The 16009-nt window shown below is 33.9% G+C and overlaps 1 protein-coding gene across 50 annotated transcripts in view; it reads right to left on the reverse strand.

Annotated features, from left to right (window-relative positions):
- LOC127861432 (GPI ethanolamine phosphate transferase 1-like) overlaps window positions 1-16009 on the reverse strand; it is a 98262-nt gene that overhangs the window by 19871 nt on the left and 62382 nt on the right. For all 50 annotated transcript variants that reach the window (XM_052399969.1, XM_052399953.1, XM_052399958.1 and 47 more), the window contains exons 11-23: window positions 13831-13923; window positions 13065-13142; window positions 10934-10990; window positions 10017-10096; window positions 8335-8510; window positions 4939-5011; window positions 4600-4693; window positions 4015-4107; window positions 3534-3625; window positions 3153-3203; window positions 2816-2870; window positions 2320-2428; window positions 218-323 (exon numbers count right to left, since the gene is read on the reverse strand). In XM_052399969.1, coding sequence (XP_052255929.1) covers window positions 218-323; window positions 2320-2428; window positions 2816-2870; window positions 3153-3203; window positions 3534-3625; window positions 4015-4107; window positions 4600-4693; window positions 4939-5011; window positions 8335-8510; window positions 10017-10096; window positions 10934-10990; window positions 13065-13142; window positions 13831-13923 — 1157 coding nt within the window. The remainder of the gene's footprint in view (window positions 1-217; window positions 324-2319; window positions 2429-2815; window positions 2871-3152; window positions 3204-3533; window positions 3626-4014; window positions 4108-4599; window positions 4694-4938; window positions 5012-8334; window positions 8511-10016; window positions 10097-10933; window positions 10991-13064; window positions 13143-13830; window positions 13924-16009) is intronic.

A 16009-nucleotide genomic window follows, 5' to 3' on the forward strand; every position in this document is an offset into this window, starting at 1 on the left:
TAATGTCTTCCGTAATTAACACAATGTCAAACCTTTTGCTTTTTTGCTGACGGCAAGTATTATAAGAAACTAATCTTCAGATAAAGAATGAGAATTTAAAAAAGCAAAATTACCATAGAAATTGCCTAACATCTCTTAAGAACAGTTAAAAAAAAAATTTATTCCTACAAAAATTCATGTATTTACAAACTGAACAGCATAAGGTATGTAAAAAGGATATGAGATGCATAGAAGTATGTAAGGTGCCATCCAGCCAAGAGCGATAGCAAACAGACGACACTTGATATCTGTGGTCACTATAAACGGCTCCAAAATTCCAATGACTGAAACAATTCATGTTTTAGAGTTTAACACATATACAAATGGTTATGGAAAACCAGGCTTAATTAATAAATTCATGTGCGTTAAGTATGGTTCCCATTTGATAACATTTTTAGCCTAGACTTGAATTTTGTTTAAAAGGAACTTCTTTTAAACGAAAAATTCCATAAAAATGGAAAAATTTGTCCCTGATAAGCCTGTGTGGAATGTAAAAATACTCTACACACATGCGTTAAGCCTGGTTTTCCCATAGCACAGCTTATAGGCACCTTTCTTTTCTAATTTAGTTTATTGCTGATATACATATACCCTAATATACAACTTATTGATCAGACATTGTCAAAGCCTAAAAAGAATTCAGTCAAATTTGACTTTTTGAGTTTGAATATAATTTTCAAGGCAAAGGTGAAAAAGTTTAATTTAATTGTAATATCTGTTAGAAGATCTTTGAGCTAAATTTTGCATAGCATAAACTTTGTACATAAAATTGTGATAATTTTTAGCTCGGCTGTTTTCGGAGAAAACCCGAGGTATTGTCAATGCCTCCTCGCCGTCCGGCGTCATGCTAAAACCTTTACATTTGCTCTAAAATTACAACTTTGGAACTTTATATGTACATGCACCTTGATGACTTCTACACGCCACACCCATTTTTGGATCACTTGGTCAAAGGTCAAGGTCACTGTGACCTCTAATATAAAACTTTAACTTTGCCTCTAACATCACAGTGCTTCCAACTACAACTTTGAAACTTCATATGTGCATGCACCTTGATGAGTTCTACATGCCACGCCCATTTTTGGGTCACTAGGTCAAAGGTCAAGGTCACTGTGACCTCTAATATAAAAGTAACTTTGCCTCTAACATCATAGTGCTTCCACCTAAGATTTTGAAACTTCTTATGTACATGCACCTTGACGAGCTCTACATGCCACACCCATTTTTGGGTCACTTGTTCAAAGGTCAAGGTCACTGTGACCTCTAATATAAAACTTTAACTTTGTCTCTAACATCATAGTGCTTCCACCTAAAACTTTGAAACTTCATATGTACATGCACCTTGATGAGCTCTACACGTCACACCCATTTTTGGATCACTAGGTCAAAGGTCAAGGTCACTGTGACCTCTAATTTAAAACTTTAACTTTGCCTCTAACATCACAGTGCTTCCAACTACAACTTTGAAACTTCATATGTACATGCACCTTGATGAGTTCTACATGCCACACCCATTTTTGGGTCACTAGGTCAAAGGTCAAGGTCACTGTGACCTCTAAAAAAATAAAATAATCTGACAATCTTTCATTTATTCAAAACTTCACCCGCAGCCGAGCGTTGGCACCAGTTATGCAGTGCTCTTGTTTTAACTTATCATAATAAAACATGAAATAAACATTTGAAAAAAAAAGATAAAAAAAATTACAGAAATAATCATTTGTAAGCTATAGATTAATTTAAGTATTTGCAAGAGTTTACAATAGGATTAAACACTGCTATTTCAAAATGCCTTAAAATTCAAATTTATCACTTTTTCAAACTTATTTCTGGGGTTCAAACTTGTTAAATAAAGATTAATATTTTTTTAACTTAAACATAAATATAAACTCAACTTTCTTATTTTGAATTAATTTTTATTTTGAACTAAAATTGCGGCCATAAATTGTTATATCTTTTCATCAGTGTTTTTTTATTATGCCTTTCAAGTATTTCTGGCTTACCAATAAATTTTATTTCATATATATTTGAACAGTGAGATTTAATTTTTTTCATTTGTGCCATCTCAACAGCAGTATTTATAATTGATACAGCTTCTAATGGTGTTATATTACCACACACGTATTTTGATGTAAAAAATGTTTGAATAGATATATAGATGAAAACAGAATAGCAGCGTCGTCTGATAAAAACAGCTACCTAATTTGTTCATGGTTAATGTTTGTACGAAATTAGACTGAGAATACTTCCACCAGAAAGCCAGCCATGGAACCCAAGTCTCACCTAGAATGATCCAACTGATGATCTGACTAACGAGAGGTGTCCTCTTATCATGGGCAGCAAGCGAGGCCGTGTGACGCATGATCACTATGGCTACTATCATCATGACTATCTGTAGCAACAACAACAACATAATTATAACCTGACAATGAATTAGCCAGATCATGTTGTAAGAATAATGTCCTTAACAAAAAAATAAAATCATGACAATATCATATAGATAAGTTGCACAATGTTCAATTAAAAACCGCAACTTTGATAATGATTTTACCTATGTTTGATATTCCAAAAAGCTTAACATAAAACTTATCGTACTGACTGACCAAATTGGTAAACCAATATATCCAAAAATCATGTATCATTGAGTTTAATATAGGCTCTGGATTTAAACTTCAAAAGAACTTCAAAGCATTTATACATACAAGTTGTTATATGAGGTTAATTTGTCAGACATAGTTCTAAACACTTAAAAAGTTTAAATAGATAACTATAAGTGTACCTGGAAGCCATATATTAAAAATAACTTTCTTCTGGCTAACTGCCTCTTTGCAAAACTGGAAATAAAACAGTAATATTAAGATTTAAACAATTTGCTACATTGTTATAAGAACGTCCTGTTTAAAGCATTCTTTACTTTTTACACACATTAAAATATGATCAAAACCAGGGACGTTTGCAAACTCACAAATGTAACAATAAGTGTCTGACCAAGTTTACTTAGTATTATTTACCCTTACAAAAACTGAATTTGTAAAAACGTAAACAGAATGATAATGCTTTTTTGTTGATAAAACATTTACAAAGAACCAACATTATGCAGTTTTTGTAGTCCTTACCTGCGGATGACTAGACAAGCTGTTAATACTGCTACAACTCCCCCAAACACTCTATAAATACAGAAAAAAAAGACTAAGAACAAAAAAACTAAGAAGCAGATAAGGTAACAATCTTTCATTCAAAAATTACCATGAAGAACATGCTTTCTATTCTTATTTCTATTTCTGATTATACAAACATGCATTTAAAAGATGTAACATAAGCACTCTATTTAAGCATGCACAAACATAAAGTTAGTACAAATCTGGCTAACAAGTGATGACATGTTTCAAGAACATTCTTTGCACATTAAAAAATGTAAGCAAAAGATTCATTCACAGAAATGTAAATGGTTGCAATAGCATTGTTAAAGCAAACAAGATAAAGGTCACTGTACATACACAAGGTCAAACTGTAGTTCTCTGGTGCCAACAGGTATCAAGGGAAATAACCCAACTATAACGCATGATGCGCTCCATTGAAAAAGTTGCTTCTGTAAGCAAATACATAACAAATAATAATACATTTTTTTCATGCTATGAACCTACATATGATCACTACATGTCAATACATAACTTTACGTATTGGTAACATTAGAGAGCTACGATCTGTGTGTTTTGGAGATCCTTAAAATTGAGTTTCTCTCCTGCTTGTGAAGCTGAAGGTCCACTTTTATTTCAACTTCAACACTTTTATTGCATGACTTTTGTAGGGATAATTCATTTCAGCACATTTACTTGGCGAAATAATTCCATAGCAGCGCTGACTTTTTTTAATATTAAATAGTACTGTTATACATTAAACAAATACTCACACTTTAAACAAAATGGCTAAAAATAAGATGGCCACATTCAACTTCATTTAGAAATGATCTGAACTTGCCTGTTCTAGCTGATCACGTTTTGCAATCCATGGCCAGACAGCAAATACAAACATCGGGACTGTCATAACCTGCTTGTAGTAGAATCCTAAGACCTGAAACAAAACAAGCAAGGGTGATGCAAGATATGTTCACCCTTTCAGTGCGGGAACCGAATTTTAAAGGCCTTTGCAAACAGTTTGGATCCAGATGAGACGCCACAGAACATGGCGTCTCATCAGGATCCAAACTGTTTGCTATTCTGATAGTATTCTTTGAAAAAAAATCGAACAAAATGCTAATTTTAGAAATTCAGCAGATGACATTTTAGCAGACGACAAATTTCCCAGCATGCAAATGGTTAACACATTTTGAGCAACAGCATATCTCCAGAAATGACCCATTCACAAGTGATGTTGACAATTGTATATAAAATGCTTTATTTTTTTTGTGAGGTAATCATTTTAATTATAATGTATTTTTATGTACAATGTTAATATTATGATTTACTGAACGTTGATCATTACCCAACCAAATACAAGTAGTTCACTCGTCTTTGATGTGTGTCATAAATATGCCATTAAGAAGGACTACACCAGGGTACTCACACATCCCTGAAGCCCTATAAAGGTCATCATCAGGTAGGGGACATGGGGTCCAATGGAAGATATCCAGCCAACAATCTGCTTGTAGATGTCAAACCTGTAATATGCAGAAAATACTTCTTTATCAAGTATTCTTTATGTATGTACAAAAAATTTAAATTTGATGAAATTACTGACTTTAATTAAATGTTCGATATCAACAAAACAACATTTATTAACAACAAGAATTATTGGTTCCCTATACTTTTTCAAATTCTGAAAAAAAATCTTATGTGAAAGACATTATATATATATTTTTTTGTTAATAATTGGACTGGATTGGTAAATATGTGCCATGGTTACCTCAGGCAGACAGCCAGCCAGATGGGACACGGCAGAAGTATGTAGATGAAGTTTGTCCACACAACATGCTGAACTGAAACAAACAGGTTCCAAGTTGCAAGAGTTGAACATAAAACTAAACTACATGAGGATTGTAAGTACATGCAATACAAGATTAATTAATTGGAAACATTTAAATTTAGATGAACTTATCAAGGTCTACAGTATAATAAGGATCAAGTCTTATTATTTCAAGGGCTGAATTTTAGAACGGAGACCATGAAGACAGTAGGCCAAATTCATATATCATAAATCAAACTGAAGAATATCTTCAAACTTACTGAGACATAAAGAACTTCTGAGAAAGTCAACATCAGAATCATTTGACTACAATTGCTCAGTTCCACCACCAGCAATTCTACATTTTTATACAACTTAAAATCAGTTCTTTCCCAATAATTTTGTTCACCAATACATACTGACAAAAGCAGAGTTGTGCTCAAATATTAAGTAAACATCCATATTATCCATGCAATTCAAGACGTTTTTATGTATACGGGTATCACACAATCTCAGACATGCACAGATATATGTCGTGCTCTTGAAAAATTGGCTTCAATGCACGTGCGTAAAATAGCATCCCAGATAAGGCAGTCGGCACAACCTAAACAGGCACAACACTTTCCGCTTTTATGGAAATTTTGTTTAAATGAAGTCTCAGACAAACGAAAATCAAGTCAAGGTCAAAATGTAATTCCTGCAGACTGCACAAACTCATCAGGGATCATACTTTACACAACACCATGAAGCCCAGTTTTCAAGAAGACCTACTAAATGAAATAAAAAATTTAGGAGAGTTAAACTGTCAAATCTAAGACAATCTTTAAAAAATATATATCGAGATTGCATACAGAGAGTACAGGTGCCACAGCATATCAATGAAACATGATCCTATGTCCATAAACTGTCTAGACAGTCTAGACAGTTAAATTATTGTTTCTGATAAAAAAAAATGTTATATGATGCAACAGTTTTATACATCACACTTGAAAATAGAATAAATCTTTTGCAATAGCAAAGCACATGCAATTTTTAACAATGCTGATATTTTTCTCTTATAAGGCCACTTCAAATTGATTTGTTGGTCTACGGAAGTTTTTGAAAAAAAGTGGAATAGGCGAGCGAAAATTTTATTTTATTTTTTTTTTAAACAGAAAAATTCTCGAGCGAGCGAAGAGCGAAGAATAAAGTATCACATTTCGATAGAAAAATATAGCATTATCAAGAGATACAGCTATATTTTACATTGAAATATTATACAAAGAATATATATCGACCTCATATTTATAGGAGTAAGTTGCATATGACCTTTGACCACGAAATATACGTGTAACCATATCATTGAAGTGAGGGACATTGACGTTGAGTGACCTGCTCCACCGTGTCCATAGCTTCGTCATATACCTCCTCCGATATCCCGGTGTTTCCACATCGGATATAATGCCATCGTTGGCACTTGTCACAAGTGACAGCTCTTGAGTTGGAGTAAATTCTCCTTCAGCAAAACAAACATGGAGGCGCGGGCATTTTTTTTTCGAATATGGTAAGACCATGTCCATACTTGATATTTATATTGTCTTCAATAATAACGATTGTCACGCTTTACCTTTAATTAGTAATTAAAGACGTGCTCACTCTATTAGCATTAGTGTAATTATCACATCAATCAATATTTATGTTTTAAATAGCGCACCAGATGTGCAGACATAAGCCGTTGTTGTCTACAATTATAACGATTATCACACTTAACCTTTAATTGGTACTTACAGATGTTTTAATCCATTAGGGTCTATTATCAATTACCGGTACTGTAATCGATAAGATCAATCAGTAGGTGTCATAAATAGGGCGTATCCAATATACAAACGTGCGAGTTACTTATTCGAGTGTCATACCCCTATTGCAATTATAATATATTTTATCACGCAGCATGTATTTAATTTAATAATTATGTTATAAATTTACAACTTTATTAAAATATATTCTGCCCATTAAAGTGCCTGTTTGCGTGATGCGTAGTGTTTAAATGAATAGTTCATGACAACATTAAAATGAATTTAAAATCTGAGAGTATTAAAAACTATTGCAAAAATATGACACAAACGTTTCATTTCCCGTTTTATTTATTTTTAACACATTCATAGTACAATGGTAGCACAGTATTGTAGTATATTCGTGTTTTATTATAATGTACATGACGTAAAGAAACATGTGGTTTGTATGGTCCGATAATCTGGGCCGTATGGTCCGCCAACCTGGGCCTTATGTTCCGCTAATCTGGGCGGTATAGTCTGGGCCGTATGGTCCGTATACCATATTTGTTTTAAACAGTGAAAGCTGTGAAAAGGTATACCATGTTGCAAGCTGTGAAAAGGTATACCATGTCGCAATAGAACTTGAAGAGGGACAATCTTCAAAATGATAATGACAGACAGTCAGACAAAGGCCATGCATATAATCCATTGTCGCTACCTTATTTTAAATCGATCGATATATTGATGGCTAGTACGGTATTGTATTTTTCTGAAATAAAATTATACATTACAAAGAATTTATTTGATGTTTCTGCAATACACAGACCTAGCTGTTAGGCATGTTCCGTAAACCATGTATTTAAAAAATTATAAAACATTGTCCCTGAGAAACTTATAGAATCAGCATTTAGTGATTTTATGTTTATTTTTTGTTCACTAAAAATTGTGTTATAGGAAAAAATTGCCTACATATAGGGAAATACCGTCCATATGCCCATTTAATGAAGAAAAAGTATAAACAATCTTACGTCATGTTTATATTTTTAAGGGTTGGCTGCAGCAATTTTTCACCGCAATTTGTTAAAACGGTCATGACAGCGAAACATGTACCCGTCGTCTCGATTGAATACTTTAGCGTCTGCAGTTATCAATTAAAAATTTAAAAGGTTAAGAAACACTATATTTGGCATTCGTATTTGTAGCGTCAAAATCGTTTCTGCTAGATCGCATTTTTTGTTGTTTCTTTACAAATTATAAAAAAAACACATGCGCTATGGTTACAGAAGGACATAAAAATGAGAGCAAGCGGTAAAAAAAATTACTTTTTTTTCCATTTTGAAAAAATAGGTGCTGAAAATCCGACGACCAACATATTAATTTGGAGTGGCCTAAATGATAATTAAAGGTTATTACACGGATATTGTATACCATGGGCTGGTTTGGTACACATTGGCAGAAAGGGCTTTAGATAAAATTGTCCCTTACTGAGAGAGTTTTATAGACATAGCCATGGCTGTCAATGATGATACGTTATGGACACTTCTGTTTTTCTAGAGAAGACACATGTTTGGAAATGTAAAAAGAGATGAAAAAATAATCTCACCATACAAAACAACAAAAGTGCTGATGCTCAAGAGGAAGAAGAAGAGGACAATCATGCCCTTGTATCTCCGCGAGAGTTGTGTCCCTTGGTTGGGAACGTTCAGATTGTCCTGGTCCTCGTAGATCAGGGAGACGATGTACACCATCCAGCCAAGGTAGCCACTAACCACTGCAAACCTGAATAAGGCACAGAGCCATTGTCCTTTAAAATAACTTAAGGCAATTGAAACTAGCATTAGTTCTAACAAAAAATTTGAAGTTGGAACCTAACAATTTAAGCCTTATTGCACGAAAAGCTTAAATCTAGAGACATTTTCATATCTTTTTCCTGTAATAAACCATTACTTGATTTTTAACTCTTTCAGTGCTGGAACCAAATTTTGAAGGCCTTTGCAAACAGTTTGGATTCAGATGAGATGCCATAGGATGTGGCGTCTCATCAGGATCCAAACTGTTTGCTGTTCTGATAGTATTCTTTGATTTTTTTTTTAAAGAAAATGCTAATTTTAGAAATTCAGCAGACAACATTTTTGCAGACGACAAATTTCTCAGCATGCAAAGGGTTAAACCCTGTCTCCTCAGAGGCAAACTGGAAATGGCTATATGGACCAGCATAAAACCTGAACAGCTGGTGAGCAACTCAATCTGTTCAGATTTAATGCTTTTTGCTGCCCAAGTATCTTAGGGTTAGAAATAAAACCTTAAAAACTAAAACCTAGAAGAAAAGTTTCAAATTTTACTAGAATTTCTAAGGGACTACAAACGTGTCAAAGTGCATATGTGAGTGGCAACTAAGGGACTACAAACGTGTCAAAGTGCATATGTGAGTGGCAAAGGCTTAGGAGATCTTGAGGTTTCTCTACGAGTAGGGATCAGATCTGGGCCACCTGATGACTGAGCAGACATCCTAGCCCCTAAAGCACAGGGACTTTTAATTTTTTAACCCTTTGCATGCTGGGAAATTTGTCGTCTGCTAAAATGTTGTCTGCTGAATTTCTAAAATTAGCATTTTCTTGGATTTTTATCAAAGAATACTATCAAAATAGCAAACAGTTTGGATCCTGATGAGACGCCACGTTCTGTGGCATCTCATCTGGATCCAAACTGTTTGCAAAGGCCTTCAAAATTCGGTTCCAGCACTGAAAGAGTTAATGCAGTTTACAATGTCTGTGTTCAATATTAGCAAAACGCTTTCCTCTCATCCCATCACTAGCTATTGTATACGGAAGCTATCTGATTGATCAAAAGGTAACAAATCATTTAAACTATGTCAATTATATCTTTTATTGGTACATGGTTATTATTTAAAGTGGTAAATTGTCTATAATAAACAAAATCTGCAAAGTTTTATTTTTTTATAATATATTGATAACCTTCTGCATCTAACTATATTAATACCATCTTCATACTTGCACTGATGAAATTTAACTTTGGTATTTATCTAAAAGAATAAATATGTGACTTTCTCCGAAAACGCCGAGCTAAAAAAAAATATATTTAACAAACTGAGTTGGTATCCATGGCAAAAATGTGACCTCATTCCAAGACTGCCTAACATACCATGTATCACACTGGCAATGTTCAAACCTTAAAACATCTAGCGGGAGTTCTTTTCAAACAGAGCAAAAATGAATGATGAATTGATTTTTAAGAACAAAGAATGAGACACTGCTTCAAACTCACCAAAGACTGTTTCTGTCATAGGTTGTATAATATCGGATTCCTTTCAAAGACAGAGATATGGCTGATTTGATCTCCTCAGTCTGAAATAAAGCACATGGAATAATCAATATGTGAACAAATAAAGAATAAATAATGAATGTATAAGTTTTTTAAATGATCTCTGTCACTATATTTGCTCTTGCGACTTTTTAATTGATTATATAGCTGGCAATACAAAGAAACATATTAAAAAAGGTTATATACCAGTAGGTAATGTTTGTTGGTTTTCTTAGATTATCAAATTAAGTTCATTAGTGATCAAAGAAATTATAATTCCTTTTTTTATGGTCACCAGGGGATAAAAAAGTCGCTACAATAAGCAACAAATTGCCTTTTTAGGTTATGCTTTCCAACTTTTATTTACCTTTTAAAATGTTTAACTTGATAATTTTGTGAGAAAAATAATGAAGTAACCACGAAAGAAATTAGTAAATTTCACAAATGTTAAGTCAGGCATCACTGGCGAGGTGCCATATTAATTCAGGAACTTGGCAATTATATAAGAAGTACACAGTTATTTTCGTGTTTCAATGCAACATACTGATTCAAAAAGAAAATACTCATTTTAGATAACTTATATTCCAATATTTACAACAGCAGAATACAATAACACAAGCTGTTACACACTTTAACATAAATGCAAAAGACATGAACAAAGTAATATGAAACCTTGCAAGCAAATACATTCAAATACAGTTTGCATATAACTGGACCAATTTGCAATCATTTATCATAGAACTTTTCCCAATTTATGCAAAACATTGTTCTGTAATAAATATGAAATAAAATAGAATAAGTTAATTAATAATACATTTGAATTATTATTTAAACATACCAAACATATATGTAAAATAAATTGTATATTGAAGGACACTCACCGCTGTTTTGTACTGTTTGTCAGCAATTAGTTGTGTGATGTGGCTGACAATGGACACCTTAAGCAGAGTAAAGTCAATATTACTATAGTGCCAAGCTGAAGTGTCCACCATGCCCCCTATTGCTTGTACAGAGTAAAGTCAATGTTACTATAGTGCCAAGCTGAAGTGTCCACCATGCCCCCTATTGCTTGTACAGAGTAAAGACAATGTAACTATAGTGCCAAGCTGAAGTGTCCACCATGCCCCCTATTGCTTGTACAGAGTAAAGTCAATGTAACTATAGTGCCAAGCTGAAGTGTCCACCATGCCCCCTATTGCTTGTACAGAGTAAAGACAATGTAACTATAGTGCCAAGCTGATGTGTCCACCATGCCCCCCTATTGCTTGTACAGAGTAAAGTCAATGTAACTATAGTGCCAAGCTGAAGTGTCCACCATGCCCCCTATTGCTTGTACAGAGTAAAGTCAATGTAACTATAGTGCCAAGCTGAAGTGTCCACCATGCCCCCTATTGCTTGTACAGAGTAAAGTCAATGTAACTATAGTGCCAAGCTGAAGTGTCCACCATGCCCCCTATTGCTTGTACAGAGTAAAGTCAATGTAACTATAGTGCCAAGCTGAAGTGTCCACCATGCCCCCTATTGCTTGTACAGAGTAAAGTCAATGTAACTATAGTGCCAAGCTGAAGTGTCCACCATGCCCCCTATTGCTTGTACAGAGTAAAGTCAATGTTACTATAGTGCCAAGCTGAAGTGTCCACCATGCCCCCTATTGCTTGTACAGAGTAAAGTCAATGTAACTATAGTGCCAAGCTGATGTGTCCACCATGTCCCCTATTGCTTGTACAGAGTAAAGTCAATGTTACTATAGTGCCAAGCTGAAGTGTCCACCATGCCCCCTATTGCTTGTACAGAGTAAAGTCAATGTAAATATAGTGCCAAGCTGAAGTGTCCACCATGCCCCCCTATTGCTTGTACAGAGTAAAGTCAATGTTACTATAGTGCCAAGCTGAAGTGTCCACCATGCCCCCTATTGCTTGTACAGAGTAAAGTCAATGTTACTATAGTGCCAAGCTGAAGTGTCCACCATGCCCCCTATTGCTTGTACAGAGTAAAGTCAATGTTACTATAGTGCCAAGCTGAAGTGTCCACCATGCCCCCTATTGCTTGTACAGAGTAAAGTCAATGTTACTATAGTGCCAAGCTGATGTGTCCACCATGCCCCCCTATTGCTTGTACAGAGTAAAGTCAATGTAACTATAGTGCCAATCTGAAGTGTCCACCATGCCCCCTATTGCTTGTACAGAGTAAAACTCTAAGGCTTTGTAAGCTAACATAAAACTTCAGAGGCAGATCTCTTTAAGGTGCAGTGCAATTAACCATTACTGTTAGTCTGCAACTCATACATTTGGGGTAATGGCCTTTTGTAAAAAAAATCATGATAAGGTTTTTTCTTGAGAAAATTTATAAAGTACGTTCATACAGAGCTTTAAATCTTGTAATGAAGTCTTTGCAATCAACTAAAAGTTTTAAAGTGTGTGTAAAAGTCAAAGTTTCAAGTTCTGTAGCGAGTCAAGTTTAAGATTTTGAAATCATAGAATGTGAATTTATTATTAGTTTTTGAAGTGTCTATAAAACTTGATTGTTTAAAATATATTCTAAATTGTATAAAAAGGATTGAAAACCACAAAGTACGTCTTTGGAATAAACATCAATTAATTCCTTCTGGTGTATAATAAAACTTGCATAAAAATATAAATGGGAAGCAGTGCACTATAATGATTTATTATAGTTTTCACACAACAGACACTTACAAATAAAATGGAAAATCAAAGATACAGAAAAAGATGGGCATTGATTTTCCTTGTAATTGTCAACATTTTTTACATTAAAAAAAGTAATAACATTTGTTTTATTGTCATGTGGTATAAAATGTTTATTGGTATAAACATTAAATATTTCATTTCCAATGACAAATTATCATGTTCTTTAATCCTATAAAATCTGATAGCAGACCAATTAGGTGACACATATTTTTTCATTTATTCAGAATATTTCCATGAAGAACACAAATTCTATGATGAGCAGTAATATGTCAGTGGAATTTACTAGACTCTATAGTTTCTGCCTCACCATATTGTTGGGTGACAGGGGAAGGAAGGGGCTGAAAGCAAACTTGATAGACCTCTTTTGTCGTTCAGCATTCATCGCCTAAAAGAAAACAGAAATTACAGAATAATATTCCATTTATGAAATAGCATCCTTTAAAAGGTAGAAGATGTAGTTAGCACATGTCCAAAGAAGTCTTACAGCTCTTGCTGGTTTTCAATATATTCATAATTCAACACTTTGGTCAAACTATTATGCAGTTATTTAATATCAGATAAGATATTCAATACGTATCAATGTCAGTTTTGAAAATTTTATCAACTAGTGTATTTAGTTTAGATGAGCAAAAACAACTTCGCAGTGTCTGTTAGGCTCAACTCACTAAAACCCGGCCCTAATTAACAGTATCACCTAATTATTACTGGTACAAAAACTGTGAAAATTGACACTAAAACATTTTGCAAATTCTCTGACCTTCATTTGCCATGTGTTTTTGTTATTCCTCTGGTTTTAATAGAGCTTAACTAGCTTTAATTGTCAAATGTGATATCAGACTTCGCAAAGATGACACATAAAGTGGCCTGGCATGAGCTTTTGTCTTTGCTGCTAAACAATTATTGTTAGTATAATGAAGTAACTATCAAATCAATCTTTATTTACATGCATGCAGTGACAATTATTCTGTAATATTCTCATGGCAAACGAAAATGAATGTTTAAATATTCAGTAATACTGAATACTTTGACATTGACATAGTTTCCCAACATTACCTTGACCTAGTTTCACCTACCCGAACTTGATTAAGCAGCTGTTTCAGATTGGCAAACATCATCTCGGCCATCTCATGGTCAGTCAGGTTGAACATGTTGTCAGGCACTGGCAACTGCATTGAAGACAGGGGAAAATGAAAATCCTTCAAGCTAGTTTTGTATGACATTAGAGCAAGTGTATACAAACAGATAATATGTTGATCTTAAAAACTAAAATGAAATAGCACCAGAAAATAAACAAAAGTAGTGTATTTTTCCATTGTAAATAAATGTCTTTTGTACAGCAGAAAACTTCATCATGACCACTCTTGGGAAATCCCCATTATTCTTCACAGATTTAATCAGACAATTTTGGTTCTGCATAAAACATGTTTGTTATGAATTTCATCGTAGTAAACACTATTTGATTAACAAAACCATATAAAGATTGTTAATAAATTTCAAATAAAATTCCTCGTACAAATTCTTATGTTGGTTGAAGTTTGTTAGAATTAAAGGTTGACATTGAAATTATACTTGCTTTAACTAAACCTCCTTTGACATTCACCCCTAACACCGCATGTATTTGTATAGCAAGTTTTAACAATAAAAAATTGGATCCTCGGTCTTGTGTTCAAAGACATCATCCATAAAAGTACCAAATCTTTATATAGGAAGAATCCTTTAAATTAGATAAAACATGAGATTTTGCTTTTAAACCTGGGACATAAACCTGGAACAGACAGAGAAATGGATGGAAAGAAAAACAAAGGAACAAATGATCCGACAGGTGGATCGATCCATAAATAAGTACTGTACATGCTAAACGCAAACAAATTGCATTAGTTATGTAATTTTCAACATAAAACCAATAATTACTCATGCAAAACATTATATCATAAGGAGTTCAAGCAATGTAGAATGCTGTATAATTGAAAACTGTGAGAGAACTAATCCTGACATCATTGTTTCAAGGGGCAAACACACAACTAAACAGACAGAGAGCCAGATGGACAGATGGAAGAAAATATGGCAAAACAGGTAGACAGGTTTAAGGACAGGTTTTACCTCACAGTAAGTGTGGTCAATTAAAGTGTGGTCCATTTTAATCAATTAAAATATACAAATGTTATTGTGCATATCAGAAATTATATGTGAAATGTTTTCACAGGGATTTGTCCATCTGTTCCCCCATTTTATTACTAAGGTTGAAACTGTCCAATATTATCAATAATTCTTATAAAAGCTTATTGAATTACTTAACACTTTCATAGCTTGACTTTGGATCCATGTTCAAAGACATTTTTAATGAGGCATTACATGAAAAAATAAAACTGCTATAGTGCATCTTACTTGATATCAGATTTGTGGTTGTTTAAGCTTTTGTCATGGTATTGGTTCAACAATCTTTGCCAATCAAATTAAATCAGCTGTTTTGAAGCACGTCTAGTACTTTTGGTATTACTTTTGGTATTAAACCCTTTCCCACTCGGAAGTAAAGTGAAAATGGCTATGTGCAAACAACATCAAACCAGAACAGCCTGCGAGTTACTCGTAGTCTATTCAGGTTTTATGCTTTATGCTGCTCATTAGTATCTAAGGGTGGGAAATAAAGCCTTTAAAACTTGAATCTAGTAAGAAAGGTCTTGAATTAAATTTAACTTTCTTAGGGACTACACATTCGTTAACATATGTATCTAAATGGTAAAGGGTTAATTAAAGGGATTTGAGTCAAAAGGGTTTCTCATGATTGTATGGTTTTCAGTGAGCTGTTAAATTGTACTCCAGACATCCATTTAGCAAAAATAACATATTGCAATACCTGGGAATATATAATTGCAATCTAGCCAAGAATCAAATGATAGAAACACTGTTATAAAGCTAACAAAGCCTTCCAGACGATTTTTTGTGCTGCCAAACAATAACAAGAAACAATTGATCAGAATTTAATCAATTGCCCTACAACTCACACCCATTGGCTGTACCATGTTGTTCCTAATGCACATTAATCACAGATAATGTCTGTAATGATGCGAGTCTTTGGCGGCAAATTGGACAAAAAACAGAGGCCTGATGTAAGTTCTTATGGATTTAAATGTTGCTTCATGCCTCACAAAAAGCCTGCCATGCACATAAAAAACTGCCACCATGAAACTGAATAGAGATCCAAGAAAACTGTCATGGGCAGCAGAAAAAAGGATAAAATCAAGACAAATCTTA

The sequence above is a fragment of the Dreissena polymorpha genome, chromosome 1, assembly GCF_020536995.1.
Source record: "Dreissena polymorpha isolate Duluth1 chromosome 1, UMN_Dpol_1.0, whole genome shotgun sequence".
Taxonomy (NCBI): domain Eukaryota; kingdom Metazoa; phylum Mollusca; class Bivalvia; order Myida; family Dreissenidae; genus Dreissena; species Dreissena polymorpha.